The sequence below is a fragment of the Balaenoptera borealis genome, assembly GCF_965194805.1.
Source record: "Balaenoptera borealis genome assembly, chromosome: 6".
NCBI lineage: Eukaryota > Metazoa > Chordata > Mammalia > Artiodactyla > Balaenopteridae > Balaenoptera > Balaenoptera borealis.
The window spans coordinates 36,249,705-36,267,894 of NC_138863.1; the positions used below are offsets into that span (position 1 = coordinate 36,249,705).

The 18,190-nt window shown below is 40.0% G+C and overlaps 1 protein-coding gene across 2 annotated transcripts in view; it reads left to right on the forward strand.

The window, feature by feature from the left end:
• Positions 1-18,190, forward strand: part of SATB2 (SATB homeobox 2) — a 194,017-nt gene that overhangs the window by 140,712 nt on the left and 35,115 nt on the right. For both annotated transcript variants that reach the window (XM_082397358.1, XM_082397359.1), the window contains exon 10: positions 11,223-11,420. In XM_082397358.1, coding sequence (XP_082253484.1) covers positions 11,223-11,420 — 198 coding nt within the window. The remainder of the gene's footprint in view (positions 1-11,222; positions 11,421-18,190) is intronic.

The following is an 18,190-nucleotide window of genomic DNA, read 5'->3' on the forward strand; positions in this document are numbered from 1 at the left end:
GTACAAGCTTGAAAAAGAAACAGAAGCGTATACAGCGAATAGTTCTCCTCCATCCCTCACCCCCCTAGCCATCCTCAGAGGCAGCCACTGCTAACATTTCTCCTCTATCTTTGGAAACACAAATGTATATACTTTTTTTGTCCCTATGCACAAATGACTAGCGTACTTTACATGTGATTCTGCTTGATTTTTTTCTTATAAATCTCAAAGATCTTGCCACATCAGCACACAGAGCCCCTTCTTCTTTTAAGCTGCTGTATAGTATTCAGTGGAATGGATGCATCATGATTTATTTGACTCTCTTCCTTTGGTGGGTATGTAAATTGTTTCCAATCCTTCCATATTAAAAATGATGGTGTTTACATTCCAATCGACCTCCTTGCCAGCAATGCCCGAGGGTCCCAGCCCCTATACCCTCACCTAAGACATTTTAAATGACTCAGCTGACTACAGTTTTGGCAAACATAAAACATCTACAATAAACAGAAACAAAACAAAACAAAACCCTGAACGACTGGAACCTCCCACGTCTCCCTCTCCCATGAGTTGGGCCCCTGAAAGTGAAGCTAGGGCTCCCGCAGGCAGGTCCCAAGCTAGTGGTCTGGTCTGGCTTCCCTGTACGTGCAGCGGCATCTGGGGATGGAGCCGCACGCCGCCCTACTGCACTCCTGCCGGGGCCCACCTCCCCTCTGGGGCCTCCCCATGGGGTCATGCAAGCGCTGCAGAGGCCCATCGAGATGAGTGCCACCTGCCATTTGTGGGGCGCCAGGCGACAGGAAGAGACTGCGCACCCCCGAACTGTCACCTGCATGCCCCAGCTTCATTTTTAAAAATTTAGGAATTGAAGAAAACTGTAAAGGCAAAAACATGAATCACCCATAATTCCACAATCCAGAGATAGTTGCCATTAACCTTTTAGAGTCTTCTAATGTGTAAGCGTGGGTTTGCACATGCGTGTTTATATCCTAGTTGGGAATCACACTGTAATAAGACAAGTTAAAACTATAATTTTCTTAAGGTCAACTTTTCATGTGGGAGAGTAAATTTATGAATTATAAAATATCTTCAGTCTCATTGTTTTGTTTCTTAGCCTTTAGAAACTATTGCCCAAGGATCGGTTTTGCCACTTTGCACAAAAAGTGGTTTGACAGTTACCTTATTTATTAAGTTCTCTTTACGGAGATGGCTTTATTGGGGCTGGGATTGCTCAGGCTATTGGAAGTAAATGTTTGATTACCCCAATCTCTGGTGTAAAAAGTGACAGGAAAAACTGGCCGTATGATGCCAGTTGGTGATGAGTTGGTGGTCTAAGTCTCACTTGCAATGCTTTTGCTTTTGTCGTCTTGTCTTCAGTGTGTAAGGCAGATTAAAATGAGGCGTGTGGCCTTGACTGAGTAGCCGCCCCTTCCTGCTGGGCAGGTTTCTTTGGAACACATTTTGACAACCTGTCAAAAAGCAGTTTCTATTCTTGTCAACTGGGGCGTATATACTACAATGTCAGATCTGTCCACCAAATACAAATGAAAAAAATTAATATATTTACACTACAGTTACCATTTTTAAAAAACTGTTATACCAAGTAGTGAAGAAGTTAGGCTTCTCAATATTCTCAAATGCCAAACTAAGTGGGCAGTCAATACAGTGATGCCTAAGCGTCAAGTTGAACCCTTCACTTTCTTCCTTTATCTCTCAGCATAATTCAAAGGATTAGATTCTTTTGAGAAGTGATCAACAGAAATTCCCTCAAGATCTCAGTTTTTACATCAGTCTTATAATGAGGAATTGGGTTCTTTTTACCACTCCTGCAATTAATTATGTTGATGTTTCATGCCCTAAAACTAGCCTTTATGGGAACCCATAATTAGATATCAATGAAGGTTAATTACAGTTTGTATGCAGTTCATAAAATGTCATATACCTTTATCCATTGCTAAAGTTTCTGTACTGGTTTTAAGCACATTTTTATGTACTGCAGAAACCCTTGAGTTGCATTATTTTGCCTGTTCATGACATGGCACCTTTAGGAACTTGCATTTGACTTTGAAGCAAATCAGGTTGACATATTAAAAGCCATCTTTCTGAACTCTACAGCCCTCTTTCAAAGATGACATTGAGTTAAACCATGGTTCTTACAGTTGGAGAATGTTGGTGCCTGTGAGTGGTTCCTACTGTTTTGCTGTAGAGACTGTTTAATCATCTTGCTTGGGACTTCCCTGATGGCGCAGTGGTTAAGAATCTGCCTGCCAATGCAGGGGACACGGGTTTAATCCCGGTCCCGGAAGATCCCACATGCCGCGGAGCAACTAAGCCCGTGCGCCACAACTACTGGGCTTGTGCTCTAGAGCCCGTGAGCCACAACTACTGAGCCTGCGTGCTGAAACTACTGAAGCCCGCGCGCCTAGAGCCCATGCCCCGCAACAAGAGAAGCCACCGCAATGAGAAGCTCGTGCACTGCAACCAAGAGTAGCCCCCACTCGCTGCAACTAGAGAAAGACCGCGTGCAGCAACAAAGACCCAACGCAGCCAAAAAAAAAAAAAAAAAAAAGATCATCTTTTTTTCACAGGGCCAAGACTAGGGTTAGGCATGTAGGCTTGCTAGGTCTTCGGGTGCAAAATTCAAGGAGGCACACACTTTCAGAGTCACATTCCTTAAATTTTGCACATTAGTCGCTTGCTTGCCTCACTCTAGTCCCAGCCCTGATCTTTCAAACAAGTCTTATGCCTGGTTTTCTGCTGTGTCTGCTTTTTTTCCCCCCTGCACTTATGAGTTTTTGAGGCAGTGGGCATAATATGTAGTTTTGTATCATAGGTATGCTGGAATTTGGACCTGAAGTCAGGGACTAGAAGTGTTTTGGTTGTTTTCTCCTTGATATTTTAGTCTAGTACATTTTACTGTTAATATCTTTCTAGTATTTAAGTGGAGAAGACTCCAGGTTCATTCTTTTTGACAGATATGGATGGTTTTTTTCAGGTACATGTTCCCATCTACGTGTATATGTATGTGTGTACATACTTATATAAAGTCATACTAAATCTCTGTACTATTATATAGCTATGTATAGCCCATATTTCTACGGCAAGGAAGGCAACAAGATTTTATGAAATCCCCTCTTGACTTGGGCCCTTTATAACAGAGGTTAAGGAGTTGTTCAGAAAGAAAATTTTCATTACTCTCAATTACAGCTTCACTCTTTACAAACACATCCATAGAAATGTGAGACACATGCCCAGAGACAGCTGAAAAATAGTCCCCGTGAAAATACAGTTTAGAACTTAGTGTACAATTTTGAGAAATAAAAAAAGAAGTAGATAATTTTTACTTATTACATTCGAGGTATAAAATAATTAACCTTGAACTGTAACCAAATGCTCAGCACAAATCTTTTTTCAGGTTTAGATGACCTCCTCGTCAGGGATTCATTGAAGCCCTTGACAAGTCTCCCTTGCAGTTTAGCCTTTTATCCATTTCAGTTTTCTTGATTAGGTTATCTTGAATCATTAGGGGGTTTATTTATTTTAATAGACACTTATTGGATTCATGAAAGGAGAATTCGGTGACTAAGAAACAAGAGCTGAATATTATCTGGCTCATTTCACACTTCAGAAGAGTCTCAACCAGCTGAAGAGAAATTCTTTCACAGTTACAAAAGTTTGTTTGGGGACTTTATGTGCTTCCGTTTAGAAAGTGAACTGCCTGTGGTTAATAATACGAATTTTCTTTTGAGACGCTCAGAAAACATTTCCTTTTGGTTACATATGCTGACATTTTCTGTATTGAAGATGTGGGTGAGTAAATGGCCTTTTACATTTCTGTTGCAAGAAGCCTTGTGTCATTCTCCTGAAGAACTGTTCATTTGCCGACTTATTCATTCATTGGGGTTCCTAGATGGGCAAAGGGGGAGGGGGCTTCTTACTATTTGTAGATTGAGTTCACTCGTCAGCTCTGTGATAGGTACATCAGGGGGAACAGTAATGACTGTGACAAGGTCTTCCTTTCAAGGCCAATACAACCTTACTTAACAGGAACAAACGTATTTACTACATCTCTTTTTGGAGATCAGAGCAGACTGTGAACTTGCGTTTGTTTCTTAGCAAGTCCTGGTTTGTATTCGGTTTGAAATATTATAAAAACTAGGAAATTTGTCACTAACACAGAACTTAATTTTCTTTTTAAAGGAAAAAATATGGGAACAGGGACACGTTGGAGTTATTACCTGTGTCCTAGGGTAGGAAAACAAGTAACTTAGTACACAATGAAATTTCAGTACCACGGACAGGAACCCCACTCTTTCCATCTCCTTCCCCTCCCCCATCACTTAAACCTAAGGCTTGGAGCTAGGATTCAAACCCATATCTGATGGGCTCTAAATTCAGACCCTGGGCTGTATTATTGTCTTCTGAAAGACCTCCTTGTTCATTTGAATAGTCTCAGCATTTGGTATGTAGTTTGGAGAATATGTCACTCATTTATTATCTACTTGAATTTTTAAACCTTTCAATATTTTTATAAGTGTAATAGATATTGTCCTTCCTCATTCATTTTCAATGTGAGAGAGCTTTAAAAATTCTCATTTGAACAACAACAACATACACACGCACACACACATACACGAAAATGGTTAAAATGATGAGAATAGATTTTTTTAAATGATTGATATAGTTTGGTGCTTATGATATATGTCATTTTTTTAAGAATGAAAACTTCTGGAAGATGAAGCTTACCAAGTATGTCATTTACCACTAGCAGGCTGCTGTGGGCCTTCATTGGTACCCAGCAACATGATTTCACTATGAAAAAAAAAAGATATCTAGGCTAGGGTAAGTGGTGTTCTTGACTTTATCATAGTCTTTTCTCCAAGAACTTCTTGTTAAAAAAGAAGGAAGGAAGGAAAGTAGGAAGGGAAAGGAAAGAAGAAAGAAAAGAATTCTTTGTCATGTCAGTTTAAAAGCCTTCAATAACTCCCATGGCCCATAGGATTAAGATGAAATTTCTTTGCATGGTATTCTTTATGACCTGACCCCTACCTCCATTTCTAGACTGTGCTTTAGCCCCACAAAGTTGTTTTTGATTCCTTGAATGTGATAATTTTATAAGCCCCTGCATTTGCTGATAATGTTATCTCTGCTTGCAATGTGATTCCAATCACTTCCTCTCCCCACCTGGTGAAATTCATCTTTATCTTTCAAGGCCCACCTTATGAGTCCTGTTCTCTGTGATCACATATTCCCTGAACTTCATGGTCAGAATTACCTACTTAAGCTTTGGTGATCTCAATTAACCTTTTAAGTAAAAAGCATGGCCCACAGTAGATGGGTGATCAGTGCAAGCTTATAAACTAATGTTCTGAGAGACCTCTGTCACTGTTTGCATTTATATAATGTGGTAAATTGGATCACCCTCTTTTCTTTATCTTATTCATGCATTAGAGATGGGGGAAAAAGAGCCCTCAGAATGTTGACAGGGTTGCTTTTGAAAACTAGTGCTCTCCCCCAACACTAACTCTTTTAATTTGAGGCCATGAAACATTCGTCTGGGCTAATTTCTATGCACTCTAATAATTTCAGTGCAATCTATTGAGCATTTATTGAACATCTATTATGTGCAAGAAACTATACCCTGAAAATGCTGAAGTGAGTAAGAAATCAACAGTTTCCCTCCACCCCCATTAAGAAGCTGACTGTTCTGATAGGGGTGCGGGCATGCCCAGCAGTAAGAAAAATCATCATCAAATTGTGAAAAGGTCTAAGCAACATGCTTTCAAATTATGCAGGAGTGAGTAAGCAGTTCTCACAAGAGATCAGCTGAGACCATGTCAGCTGAACCTTGAAGTACAACTTCTCATAGCGAGGGTAGAGGGTTGAGTGAGATTCTCCAGGAAAGGGAGTAACATGAGCAAAAGCATGAAGATGGGAATACACCAAGCCTATTCAGGGACTGTGCGCAATTCACAGTGGCCGGAGGACAAGGTCCATGGGGAAATTGAGGGGAGATGAGACCGTGAAGGAAAAACAGGAGCCAATTGTGGTTCTTATTGTTGCCTCTTCTAATGCTCTTGAATTGTGAACTAGGGGTGTCTCATTTAAGTAAACCCTCAATAAAACTATCAGTTTACTAAAAGATAAACTATGGGGTTATTATTCATCTTTCAAAAAGAAATAATGATACCTTTCTTCAAGTAGTAAGGATTCCTAATACATTTACAACATTATTTGCTTTGTAAATTTAGATTGACGTACAACTTTGTAGGAACATGTGGATTGTAAACAAAATATATCTTGACTGGTGTGAGTGTCACCTCACCTGCATAGTTGAGCAAAGGTGGTCAGAGTTGTTTTTTCTACTGAGGGAAATATATTTGTTTAAGAGGCTGATGAGATGACTAAAATGAGATGTTAATAGGTATTATTTGCTTATGCCCTGAATGCTTGGGAACTCTTTATCCATTGATCACAAGGATGTAGCCTTTGAACTTACATTCTTTTTTTTTTTTTTTTTAAAGATTGATTGATTGATTGATTGATTGAGTGATTGCTATGTTGGGTCTTCGTTTCTGTGCTAGGGCTTTCTCTAGTTGCGGCAAGCAGGGGCCACTCTTCATCGCGGTGCGCGGGCCTCCCACCATCGTGGCCTCTCTTGTTGCGGAGCACAGGCTCCAGACGCGCAGGCTCAGTAATTGTGGCTCACGGGCCTAGTTGCTCCGCGGCATGTGGGATCTTCCCAGACCAGGGCTCGAACCCGTGTCCCCTGCATTGGCAGGCAGACTCTCAACCACTGCGCCACCAGGGAGGCCCCTGAACTTACATTCTTTCTCTGGGTTCAGATTTTGAAGGTAGAAGTGTTTTAATCATAAATTCCTTAGCATCATTATACTTAGGTTCCATGTACATTTTCCTATGTAAGTTCCAGGTATTCTCTGTAATTTTTTTAACTTTTTATTTTGAACACATTTTAGACTCACAGATTTTGGAAAATAGTACAGTTTCCATATATTTCTCACCTAGCTTCCCCTAATGTAACAGCTACATCACCGTAGTGCAATGCTCAAAACCAGGAAGTTAGCATTGTTTTAATACATTAACTAAACTGAAAACTTTATTCTAATTTCACTAATTTTTTTAATTAACATTATACTAAATATTAATAGTATTTCCACTAATGTCCATTTTTTGTGCCAGGATCTCAATCAGGAACCATATTGCGTTTAGTTATTTAGCCTTAGTTTTCTGCAGTCTGTGACCATTCTTCAGTCTTTCCTTTTTTTTTTTTTTTTTTAAATGATCTTGCCACTTTTAAAGAGTACTGATTGGTTATTTTGTTGGAAATCTCTCAGTTAGGGTTTGTCATGATTGGACTGAGGTTATGCATTTTGGGCAAGACCTCAGATACTATGTTGTGTCCTTTGCAGTGAATCATATCACAGAGTTCATGGTTGTGAATATGTCATCACTGGTGATGTTGACCTTGATCACTTGACCAAGGTGGTTTTATTCTTTGTACTTTGACCCTGATGGCTAATCATTATCTGTTGTTTCTGACAAATAACAAGGTAATAGATCATGGAATGTGAACCTGGAAGGGAACTTAGAGATCATCTTTTGTACACCCCTTCTTTTATAGTTAAGCTTCCAGAAGATCCAAGAGGGTAACCACTTATCCAAAGGTCACCCAATAATTTAATGTCAGAGCAGGAACTTAGCAGTTTGGTCTCCAAATTGAATATTCTGTGTTGCCTAGCTGTGCTCTGGCACATGTAACTTACTTAGCCTCAGTTTTCCCATGCTAAAAATGCAAAACTGACTATATGAATATTCAGCCAACCTTTGGTCAAAGCTTACAACCAGACTAAAAGAGGAATCACAGCTAGCTATATACACCACAGTTCCTTGTGTCCGCTCACAAGGCTGGCCAAGGCTGGAAATCAGATGAACTTCTGTATCAGCATGTCCGAAAAGAAAATAATTCTCCTGGAATGCTCCACATAACACACAGGGAGCAACAACAAAAAACCTACTTGAGATTTTAACAGAAAAAGGAGATTTGTTTATTAATAATTCATGAGTTCCCATTGAACATGCACGACAGAAACAGTGCTATTCAATAGAGAATACTGTCATCTGTCACTGTTTTATTTGACATTTACACTTTTTTTTTTTTTGCCTGATACTGCAAAACTTTCTTGGATGGCATGCAAAAATTATATAAATGAAAAAAGTCCCAATGTGGGGACTCTTTATCTCTTCTGTGATGGGTTCACTCGGTTACATACGTGTGTGTTCAGGCGCACTTTCTGGCACATTCACTAGCCATCAAACAAGCTAATAAGGGACACTATTGAGAAAACAGAGATAAGCATCCCAAGTGGGCTGGTGGAAGGATCATGTGAATAAAAAGATGGAGGATGAGATGGGAAGTGAGGTGGAAGAATAGATTTCCGGGAGATAAGCGTACAGATCCGTGGAGTGAGCAAGTGAGTCAGAGTGAGGGGAAAGCGAATCATGGCTGCCGCGAAGAAAACTGACAAAAATACACTGCCATTTCCGATGCAGAATAAATATTTATAGATGGCATCAGAGGAGCTCCACCCACAGGGAATATCGGCATTTAGTAGAAGAGCAAGTTAGAGTTAGGAGCACCTTGCAGTTTTGTGCCACTGTTTCTGCTCAGTAGGTTAGTTATTATTTATAAAAATCACAGAACCAGCTGATACATTCATAAGCTAATTATTGAAGCAGCTGGGTACACATGGTGCAATATGTCCAAGGCTGTGAAGTATCACAGATTTCTTGGGGCCTGCTGTGGTGAGGGTGCGCTGTTGAAGGCTCCATCCCTTAATCTGATCAGCCAAGCAAACACTTTGTGGGGAAACTAGATTAATAACCCTCTAAATACCATGAATGTGCTTTGTCTTCAAAACTGGGTTCCCTTAAACATGCTATTAGCTCAGCTCCATCAGGGATTTGAGGAAGTTCTCTGGTGCCCTAAGAACAGGGTCTTGTTGCCTACCTCCCTGTGCCAGAAATTAATTTGGTTTGCTTATGTCTGCACACATGATCACACTTGTGTCTAATCCGCTCCCTAATAGCTTCAAGGTCAGGACCTTGCATGTCAGTGGGCAAATTGAGCTCTACACTTCTTAAAGACTGATGGCAGACAGCACACAGTCCATAACGAGGTCTGTAGTTTGTTCTAAGTGGTTGTAATGAGTGCAGATTATAACAGCGCATATAAATCAAATGCGGCAATGAATGTTGTGCGAGACATTCCGAGTATCATAAGTGGAGATACCACTCAGCTGTCACCTGTCTCCTTTCAAGCTGCGGCTTCCCACAATGCAGTTCACTCCTCATGCGGAACAGCAGGTGCTGTCCTCCTTAAGGTCTGGGTATCTCAGAACTTCATCTTTTAACAGATGCAGGTTTTTGTTTTTATTTTCTGTTAAACGATTGGTCTCCATGCTGTAGCCTCCCCTGGGAGATGTTAAACATACCTGTTTGAAACATTTGAAAGAGTTCAGCTGGAGACTTATTCAGATCTGTGAAAAGACAGAGAAATAGGAGCTTACTTTTTCCACAGATGGTTTGTTTTCCATTTCAAGAATTCTTTGCTGTGTACAAAGAAACCCTTGAGGAAACACTTTGGGACTAGGAGGTTTTTAAAAATATAATTTATTTTCTGATAGGGATAAAAATTTAATCGTCTTCAATTTTCATATATGTTGCACCTTGAAAATCAACCATTACCTGTCTCTCAATCGAGTTGGAAAAAAAGAAATCTATGAAAATACTTTGAAAAACATTTCCAAGCAAATGATTAGATATCTTGTTTTCATTCTTCTTCCTAACCCTCTAACTCTCCCCAGCTCCCAGTTTATTGCAAGAAAAGATCAGGTCTGCACAAATGTGGCCTCTCACTTGTAAAAACAAGGCAGTGTTGTGTTACAGATTAGTTTATAAATCCCCAGTGGCTTCACAGTTCAGTGCCTACAGCTGCTGCAGATGGGCCTGGGTTTTTGTCTCTTTGCGGTGCTGCAGCCGGCAGTTGAAGGAGAAAATGGAATGATCAGGTTATTAACATGGAGGCCGCGAGGAAGAGGCTGCACAATGAGAACAGCTGGTGTTGCTGTCTTGGCTGATGCAGCGGAGATAATCAAATCTTGCCTTTTTTTGGGTAAAGGCAGAAGACACAGTGGAGAGTTAGACAAACAACAGCTTATGATATTATAAGGGGTTTTTATAATGCGTGTCAGGAACTTTCATTGGCTTACAAGTTATGATATAGAATTTGTTGAGGTTCGGGATTTAGTTTTTACAAAGTCGTTTGTGTTTACTTATGCACCTTTTTAGAAAAATTCTTACTCTTGCAGGAGGCGTGATGTGGGACAGTTCTTGTTTTAAAAATTAGCAACGTAGCTTGGAAATGATGGGTTAGAAAGCTACTGGGTAAAATATTTTGACATGAGTCAGTGAGCGATGTTGACAGCATCCTCTGTATTATTTTCATATAATCCATCATTATTTGCATTACATTTTCTTTCTTGTGCAGTTGCAAGAGAACATCCGGATGCCAGAGTTGGGAGGCAGACATTTGCAGGTGTGACCCGTCCGACTGCCTACCTTCCTGCAGGTGTGGTTGAGGCAGGAAGGTGATGGTTAAAAGGGCCTGGAGCCCATGGCATTCAGAGATTAAGCAGGAATACAGTTTTTCATTCTAGCTAAGGTTGTTAGGGAGGAGTTATTGATAATTGTGAGACTTATTTCCTCCTTATTAATACTTAGGTATTTTTTCTTCTTTAGAATTTGCCATTTTGCAATACATATTTGTTCATCTTCACTTTTTTCTTGGAATGGAGTACTGTCCAATTGGGTAATTTTTAAAAATTGTTGCTGACCAACATGAATTACTCTTTCTGAGAATTGGATAGCTACAGTCTTCCTTGAGTATCTTTTACAAAGGAACTGTAAATTAATTGAGAATATATTCAATAGGAAGGGTGATAAGATAATTAATAAAGACCAAAGATTCTCAGGTATTGGTGTAACTGTATGCGTGGTCATTGGTTGGTTTTCAGAGTTGTCAGGCTGTATCACTATTTTCCCAGTTTGGTGAGAACAAGTTTGACGTAAAAATACGATAAACCGGTATGGTTACTTGACTGCACTCAAACCCCCCTCTGCTGCTCTGCACTCTGCAGGTTAATTCAAGTGACCTTCTCTGTTTCTAGGGCTGGCTGTGTGAACTGCTCCGCTGGAAGGAGAACCCCAGCCCAGAAAACCGCACCCTCTGGGAGAACCTCTGTACCATCCGTCGCTTCCTGAACCTTCCCCAACACGAGAGGGATGTGATTTATGAGGAGGAATCGAGGCACCATCACAGCGAGCGCATGCAGCACGTGGTCCAGCTTCCCCCTGAGCCAGTGCAGGTGGGTGTCCCCTTCTCCCCCAAACCAGAACAAAGCTGTTGGTGCCAGTAGCCATGAAGGGTCAAAGGGGCACACCACATCACCTCCCCTCGGAAGGTGTCTCATGCCATGTCCCCAAAAACAGAGGGCCCTGTTTTCACAGTGGGCACAGTGTGTGTGTGTGTGTGTGCGCATGTGCACACATGCTCTCTCTCTCTCTCTCTCTCTCACACACACACACACACACACACACACACACACACACACACACACACACACACAAATGCCTGAGAGCATTTTACTTGTGGGATTGTGAAGCCAGAGAACTCATGGAGAATTAAATCTCCCAATTAGAAACCATAGTTCATTGTTTCCATCAGTTCATTTTCTAAAGAAAAAACTCTGAAGTAGCCAATGAATTGATCCAAAATTCCTCAAGGAATATTTCATTAGGCTGAGGAAAAGAAATATCCACATGAGCTAGGGAATACCACTGAACTCAGTTGAACCTTTGAGAGAAATTGTGACAGATCTTAGTATTTTTTAGATGAGTTCCTGCTGTGTTTGGTTTCCTGTCTTTTAGAAATCTACCTTCATTTGAGTTGCATGTTTTGTTTGCTTAGATTTTTGCTCTCACTGAGAGAAATAATATTTATTTCTGAGAGTCATTGATCTTAACTACCGACGCTTGCTGTAGCCTAAAGTCAGTTACTTTCGGGAAGAAATATTAATGAAGGTTTCTACGGTTACACCTCTTCGAGTTGTGCCACAAATTGTTTTGTTGGACTGAGACTTGTCCTCCTGCCCAGTACCACCAATCCCAACTGCCACCAAAGAGGATCCTGTAAGGCCTGTCTGAATCTCCTTGTGCGTAGCAAGAAGAGGGCCATTGAGGCAGGAGTGCATGCATGTGTGCACATGTGTGTGAAGAATGGGAGATGAGGATGAAGGAAGTGTGGGGCATGGGGTCTTGATCAGAGAGCATAGGAGAGGTGGTAAAGGACACAGTGAAATGCTCTGCCTGAGGTTTCCTGTCTCCTTTCCCCTTGCTCCACCCTCACATCCCCGGGGGAGAAGCCAGAAGCCAGTGGGACCATTATATCACTTTTCATCCAAATATTGACATCTCAGTCAGTGCTCTCATGCTCTCATTGGTCACTTTCCACGGTCATGGAGTGAATCGCCCAGATCATTAGACTCATGAGTTCATAGAGCTATAAACACATGCAGGAGTCTCTTATAATATCCACAGTGAACTCAGAGGGGAGGTAAAGAGGGGTACTTGGTTAATAAGTGGGAGAGCCCACTGTCCAGGCTCTGGATTAGTGCTTGGGTGACTCATTCCCCAGAGATGAGCCCCAAGTCTTACCCTTCAGGACCAGCCTTCCCTCTCTTGTCCTTTCCCGGCTGGGGCCTCATCCAAACACCAGGGCACCTCGTTATCGATAATTAGACCAATGTGCTGAGTCACATGGAGTGGTGGTTTTTAGATTTTGGGATTTAGTAGAAATTAAAATTAAAGAGGGGCACATTGTAGGTTCACCAACCTTTTACTTTAGAAAATAAATTTATTCAAAAAATTCAAGGTGGTGGAAGTAAGAGCAAATACTGAAATGGAATGTACTTTAAAAATATTACTTTGGCTGAATTAGAAAGACCATTAAAATTAGTTGTTATAAAATATATTTACAAATAAAACTTAATAAAATTGTCTAAGTAAAAAAAAAATTCAATGGGCACTCACATTTGTTATTCATATACTTCATACAATAAAATAACAAACAAATTAATGAAAAGGATAGCCTTAGGCAAAAGATCTTACAAATGTATAAATTCAGTCATATGAAAAACTCACCGTCACCCTTGTTTTTCTCATTTTGATGTGAATTGATCCAAACTTCTGTGTTGAACCAACACAGGGCCAATGACTAGCTTCAGGAAACTACTGACTTTGTGTGGACTTTTCATTCAGGGTCCATCTTAGTCAATCCAAGCAAGCTGGAAACAGAACAGGAGTGAAAAAAATTGATTTATTATAGACATTAATAGCATTTCTTTTTTATCATAGGATGATGACAAAGTTGAAAATTTAGAGAAGTTTGAGATAAGAATACTAATACCTGTTTTCCATTAAAATGAGGACCTCCCTTCATTTGGATGATGGCTCTTGTATATTCCTGTCTCCACTCTGTCCAGAAATTCTCATCTCTGTGAGGTCCCTGTGTTTAGGTAGCTAAAATGACATTCAACATCATATTTTGTCTTTTAACTCACCATTCTGAGTAAAGTAAATCTTAGAAGCAGACAGCCAATTGATTTATGAGTTTTATTACCTTTTATGTGAGTGTGTCAGAACTAAAGTGTGCTAACAATATTTAATGGCTAAGAGTCAGTCTGTAATTTTCCTTTTTAGTTTAAGCAGTCTGTGGCTATTAACATTAACTTCTGATATCACTAAGAGAATTCACTTATTTTATAAAAGGTTATTCCTATCACTCTTTCCTCCCTAAAGAGTTTACAAATAAGGTAATTTTCTCTACACTGACTTTGTCTTAGCCATTGACCTTGATTCCATAACAACTGTGAAACTCTCCAATACATCACTTTTTTTTTTTTTTTATGCCATGCCTGTCTCAGTGACACTGCTTTGAATGCTGTATTTCTCTTTCGTGATATGAAAAGTGAAGAGAACTTGAACTAACCAGCAAAAACTCGTGAGACTGGAGAATAGAGTTAGCACAGCCTCTGTGACTTGGGAAGGACTATATTCAAAAAGGTCCCAGACTACTTAAAAATGTCTGTAATTGTCCAGAAGTTAAGCCATTGGACTCAGGGTTGGGATTCACTTGTGCCTTTGTATCAATTAAAATTTTAGGAAGATATAATTGCTTACATGTTTTAGGAATTTAAAAATTCATATGTCGGTAATACTAGTTTGGTGACGTTACATTTTGTCTAATTAGGCAGAAAACACGCCATTTTTAAATTTAAAAAATTTTTAACCTCTTTATTGGAGTATAATTGCTTTACAACAGTGTGTTAGTTTCTACTTTATAACAAAGTGAATCAACTATACATATACATATATCCCCATATCTCTTCCCTCTTGCATCTCCCTCCCTCCCACCCTCCCTATCCCACCCCTCTAGGTGGTCACAAAGCACCGAGCTGATCTCCCTGTGCTATGTGGCTGCTTCCCACTAGCTACCTATTTTACATTTGGTAGTGTATATATGTCCATGCCACTCTCTCACTTCGTCCCAGCTTACCCTTCCCCCTCCCTGTGTCTTCAAGTCCATTCTCTACGTCTGCATCTTTATTGCTGTCCAGCCCCTAGGTTCTTCAGGACCATCTTTTTTCTTTCTTTTTTTTTAGATTCCATATACATGTGTTAGCATACAGTATTTGTTTTTCTCTTTCTGACTTCACTCTGTATGACAGACTCTAGGTCCATCCACCTCACTACAAATAACTCGATTTTGTTTCTTTTTATGGCTGAGTAATATTCCATTGTATATATGTGCCACATCTTCTTTATCCATTCATCTGTCGATGGACACTTAGGTTGCTTCCATGTCCTGGCTATTGTAAATGGAGCTGCAATGAACATTGTGGTACATGACTCTTTTTTTTTTTGACTCTTTTTGATTTATGGTTTTCTCAGGGTGTATGCCCAGTAGTGGGATTGCTGGGTTGTATGGTAGTTCTATTTTTAGCTTTTTAAGGAATGTCCATATGTTCTCCATAGTGGCTGTATCAATTTACATTCCCACCAAGAGTGCAAGAGGGTTCCCTTTTCTCCACACCCTCTCCAGCATTTATTGTTTGTAGATTTTTTGATGATGGCCATTCTGACCGGTGTGAGGTGATACCTCACTGTAGTTTTGATTTGCACTTCTCTAATTATTAGTGGAGCACCCTTTCATGTGTTTATTGGCAATCTGTATATCTTCTTTGGAGAAATGTCTATTTAGGTCTTCTGCCCATTTTTGGATTGGGTTGTTTGTTTTTCTGATATTGAACTGCATGAGCTGCGTGTATATTTTGGAGATTAATTCTTTGTCAGTTGCTACATTTGCAAATATTTTCTCCCCTTCTGAGGGTTGTCTTTTCATCTTGTTTATGGTTTCCTTTGCTGTGCAAAAGCTTTTAAGCTTCATTAGGTCCCATTTGTTTATTTTTGTTTTTATTTCCATTTCTCTAGGAGGTGGGTCAAAAAGGATCTTGCTGTGATTTATGTCATAGAGTGTTCTGCCTATGTTTTCCTCTAAAAGTTTGATGGTGTCTGGCCTTACATTTAGGTCTTTAATCCATTTTGAGTTTATTTTTGTGTATGGTGTTAGGAGTGTTCTAACACCATACACAATTTCATTCTTTTACATGTAGCTGTCCAGTTTTCCCAGCACCACTTATTGAAGAGGCTGTCTTTTCTCCATTATATATTCTTGCCTCCTTTATTAAAGATAAGGTGACCATATGTGAGTGGGTTTATCTCTGGCCTTTCTATCCTGTTCCATTGATCTATATTTCTGTTTTAGTGCCAGTACCATACTGTCTTGATTACTGTAGCTTTCTGGTATAGTCTGAAGTCAGGGAGCCTGATTCCTCCAGCTCCGTTTTTCTTTCTCAAGATTGCTTTGGCTATTTGGGGTTTTTGTGTTTCCATACAAATTGTGAAATTTTTTGTTCTAGTTCTGTGAAAAATGTCATTGGTAGTTTGATAGGGATTGAATTGAATCTGTAGATTGCTTTGGGTAGCATAGTCATTTTCACAATGTTGATTCTTCCAATCCAAGAACATGGTATATCCCTCCATCTGTTTGTATTGTCTTTAATTTCTTTCATCAGTGTCTTATAGTTTTCTGCATACAGGTCTTTTGTCTCCTTAGGTTATTAAATTGTTAAGTATGGGTGAAATCAGTGATTATTAAGAGTCTCTGATGATGCAGCATATTAAAATGCACACAGAAGTCCACCCCACTTGTGGTCACAGAAAGGTACCATTTAAATTTCTTTAAGTAGTTAGGGTACGCTATTCCCTAATTTTTCTTAAATTATAAAGATATGAAGTGGTGACCTTTGTGCATAATTACTCACCAGATATAGTCTGTTAAATTAGGGCTCCACAGATGTACTGGATAAAAGAAAGAGCTTGGAATCACCCCCGCCCCATTCAGTGCTTTCTGTGATGTTGAGAAGTCCCTTAGAGTCAGAGCCTCTTTCCTCACAGAAGGAAGGAAAATTTTCTTGCCCTTTGTTTGAACGTAGTTTACTAATTGGTAGTCTTATATTGTATGCAGATGTGTTTCTTTTTTTTAAGCCCATGAAAGGTTTGAAAAATTCAAGCCCACATTTAGAAATTAGGAGATTTCATTTAAAATCTGGATTTCACATAACAATCCAGAAATTCAGAAGATCTGACCCACTGGGCCACATGGCTGGAGCTGACATACTCTATTCAGGGCACACGCTTGCCATCCTGCTGCAGGATCCCCACTGCCCACATGCTGTTTCCATGTGCATATGTCCCATCCACTTTGTTCATTTAGGCTGCTCCTGTCCCGTCACTCTGTCCCAGTGAGGCCAACTTGCCCCGCAAGTCCTACATCCGAAGCTGTCACACTAAAGCCACACACGCCTTTGCCCTGTGCTTCTGATTTCTTCCATGGTAGCCATTGTGTGCCATTTATTTTTATAATTTTAACACCTAACAATCCTTGAAATGCGTATTTGATGGAATTTCCCTTCAGGGATGAAGCTAGGTTATAGTTGGGTTTGGGGCCGCTAAGGGGTATAGTCGGCCCCAGAGACTTGGGGGTCCTGGAAGAACGAGATGTTTTTTCCTTGGGAATTCAGGTCTCTCCAGGTGATGTAGATTTGATGTCATATGGGATTATCCCATTTCTCCAGTTTTCTTTCTGATATTCTAAATCTCTTTCAAACCCCCATTTAAGTTCCTGCTGTCTAAAAGGTGATTTTCCAGGCTCTGAACACACTTTGCAAACTAGATTCACCTACACTATGGACCCTCAGTGGGGGCAATATTGCCCCAGGGAGTAAAAATTGATTCTTGGGGGCATAAAAATCTTGTTTACAGTTGTTTATTGCCCTCCAAAGGGACATGGTACATAAAGAGATATTCTGTATATCTGGTATTAAAATTTCATGATGCAGGGAAAATGATTAGGAAAAAATGCCTACAAAGGCTCCTTTGGGGAATAATAATGAAAAATAAATGTTGCAAAATGCTAATATACGTAATATTTCTAGTTCATGTATGGATAGCACAAAGAAGACCAACATAGGTGAGATGAAATGGTATGACAAGCTAAAACATTCCATGAAAAAGGTGAAATAAATTCCATCTTTTACACCAAAAGGTTGGAGACAAAATTATTTCTTGTGGTTGTAGTGATTTTACCCCTAGTGGTTATTATGACCTGAGGCCCTATAGCGAGGGGATATCCTCAACTTAGAATCAAAAACTAGTTAGGTCAGGGTATTCATTATTACCAACTCCATTTTACAATTGGGAAAACTGGAGCAGAGACGAAGAGCCTCGCCTGAAGCCAGGATCGCCAGCTGAATGAAAACACAGGCGTTTTTGGCATTCAATCTTTCCTCTGACTTCACTCTCAGTGCAGTAGAGAAGAAAGGACATTGCTCATGCTATGACTAGGTCACTGAGTGGGGTTGATTGGGAAGCATTTGCCAAACTGTTCATGTCTGTGTAGTTTGTGCTTTATTGCTTTATTATATTTCCACCACAGTGTTTCCATGAGTTATTTTGT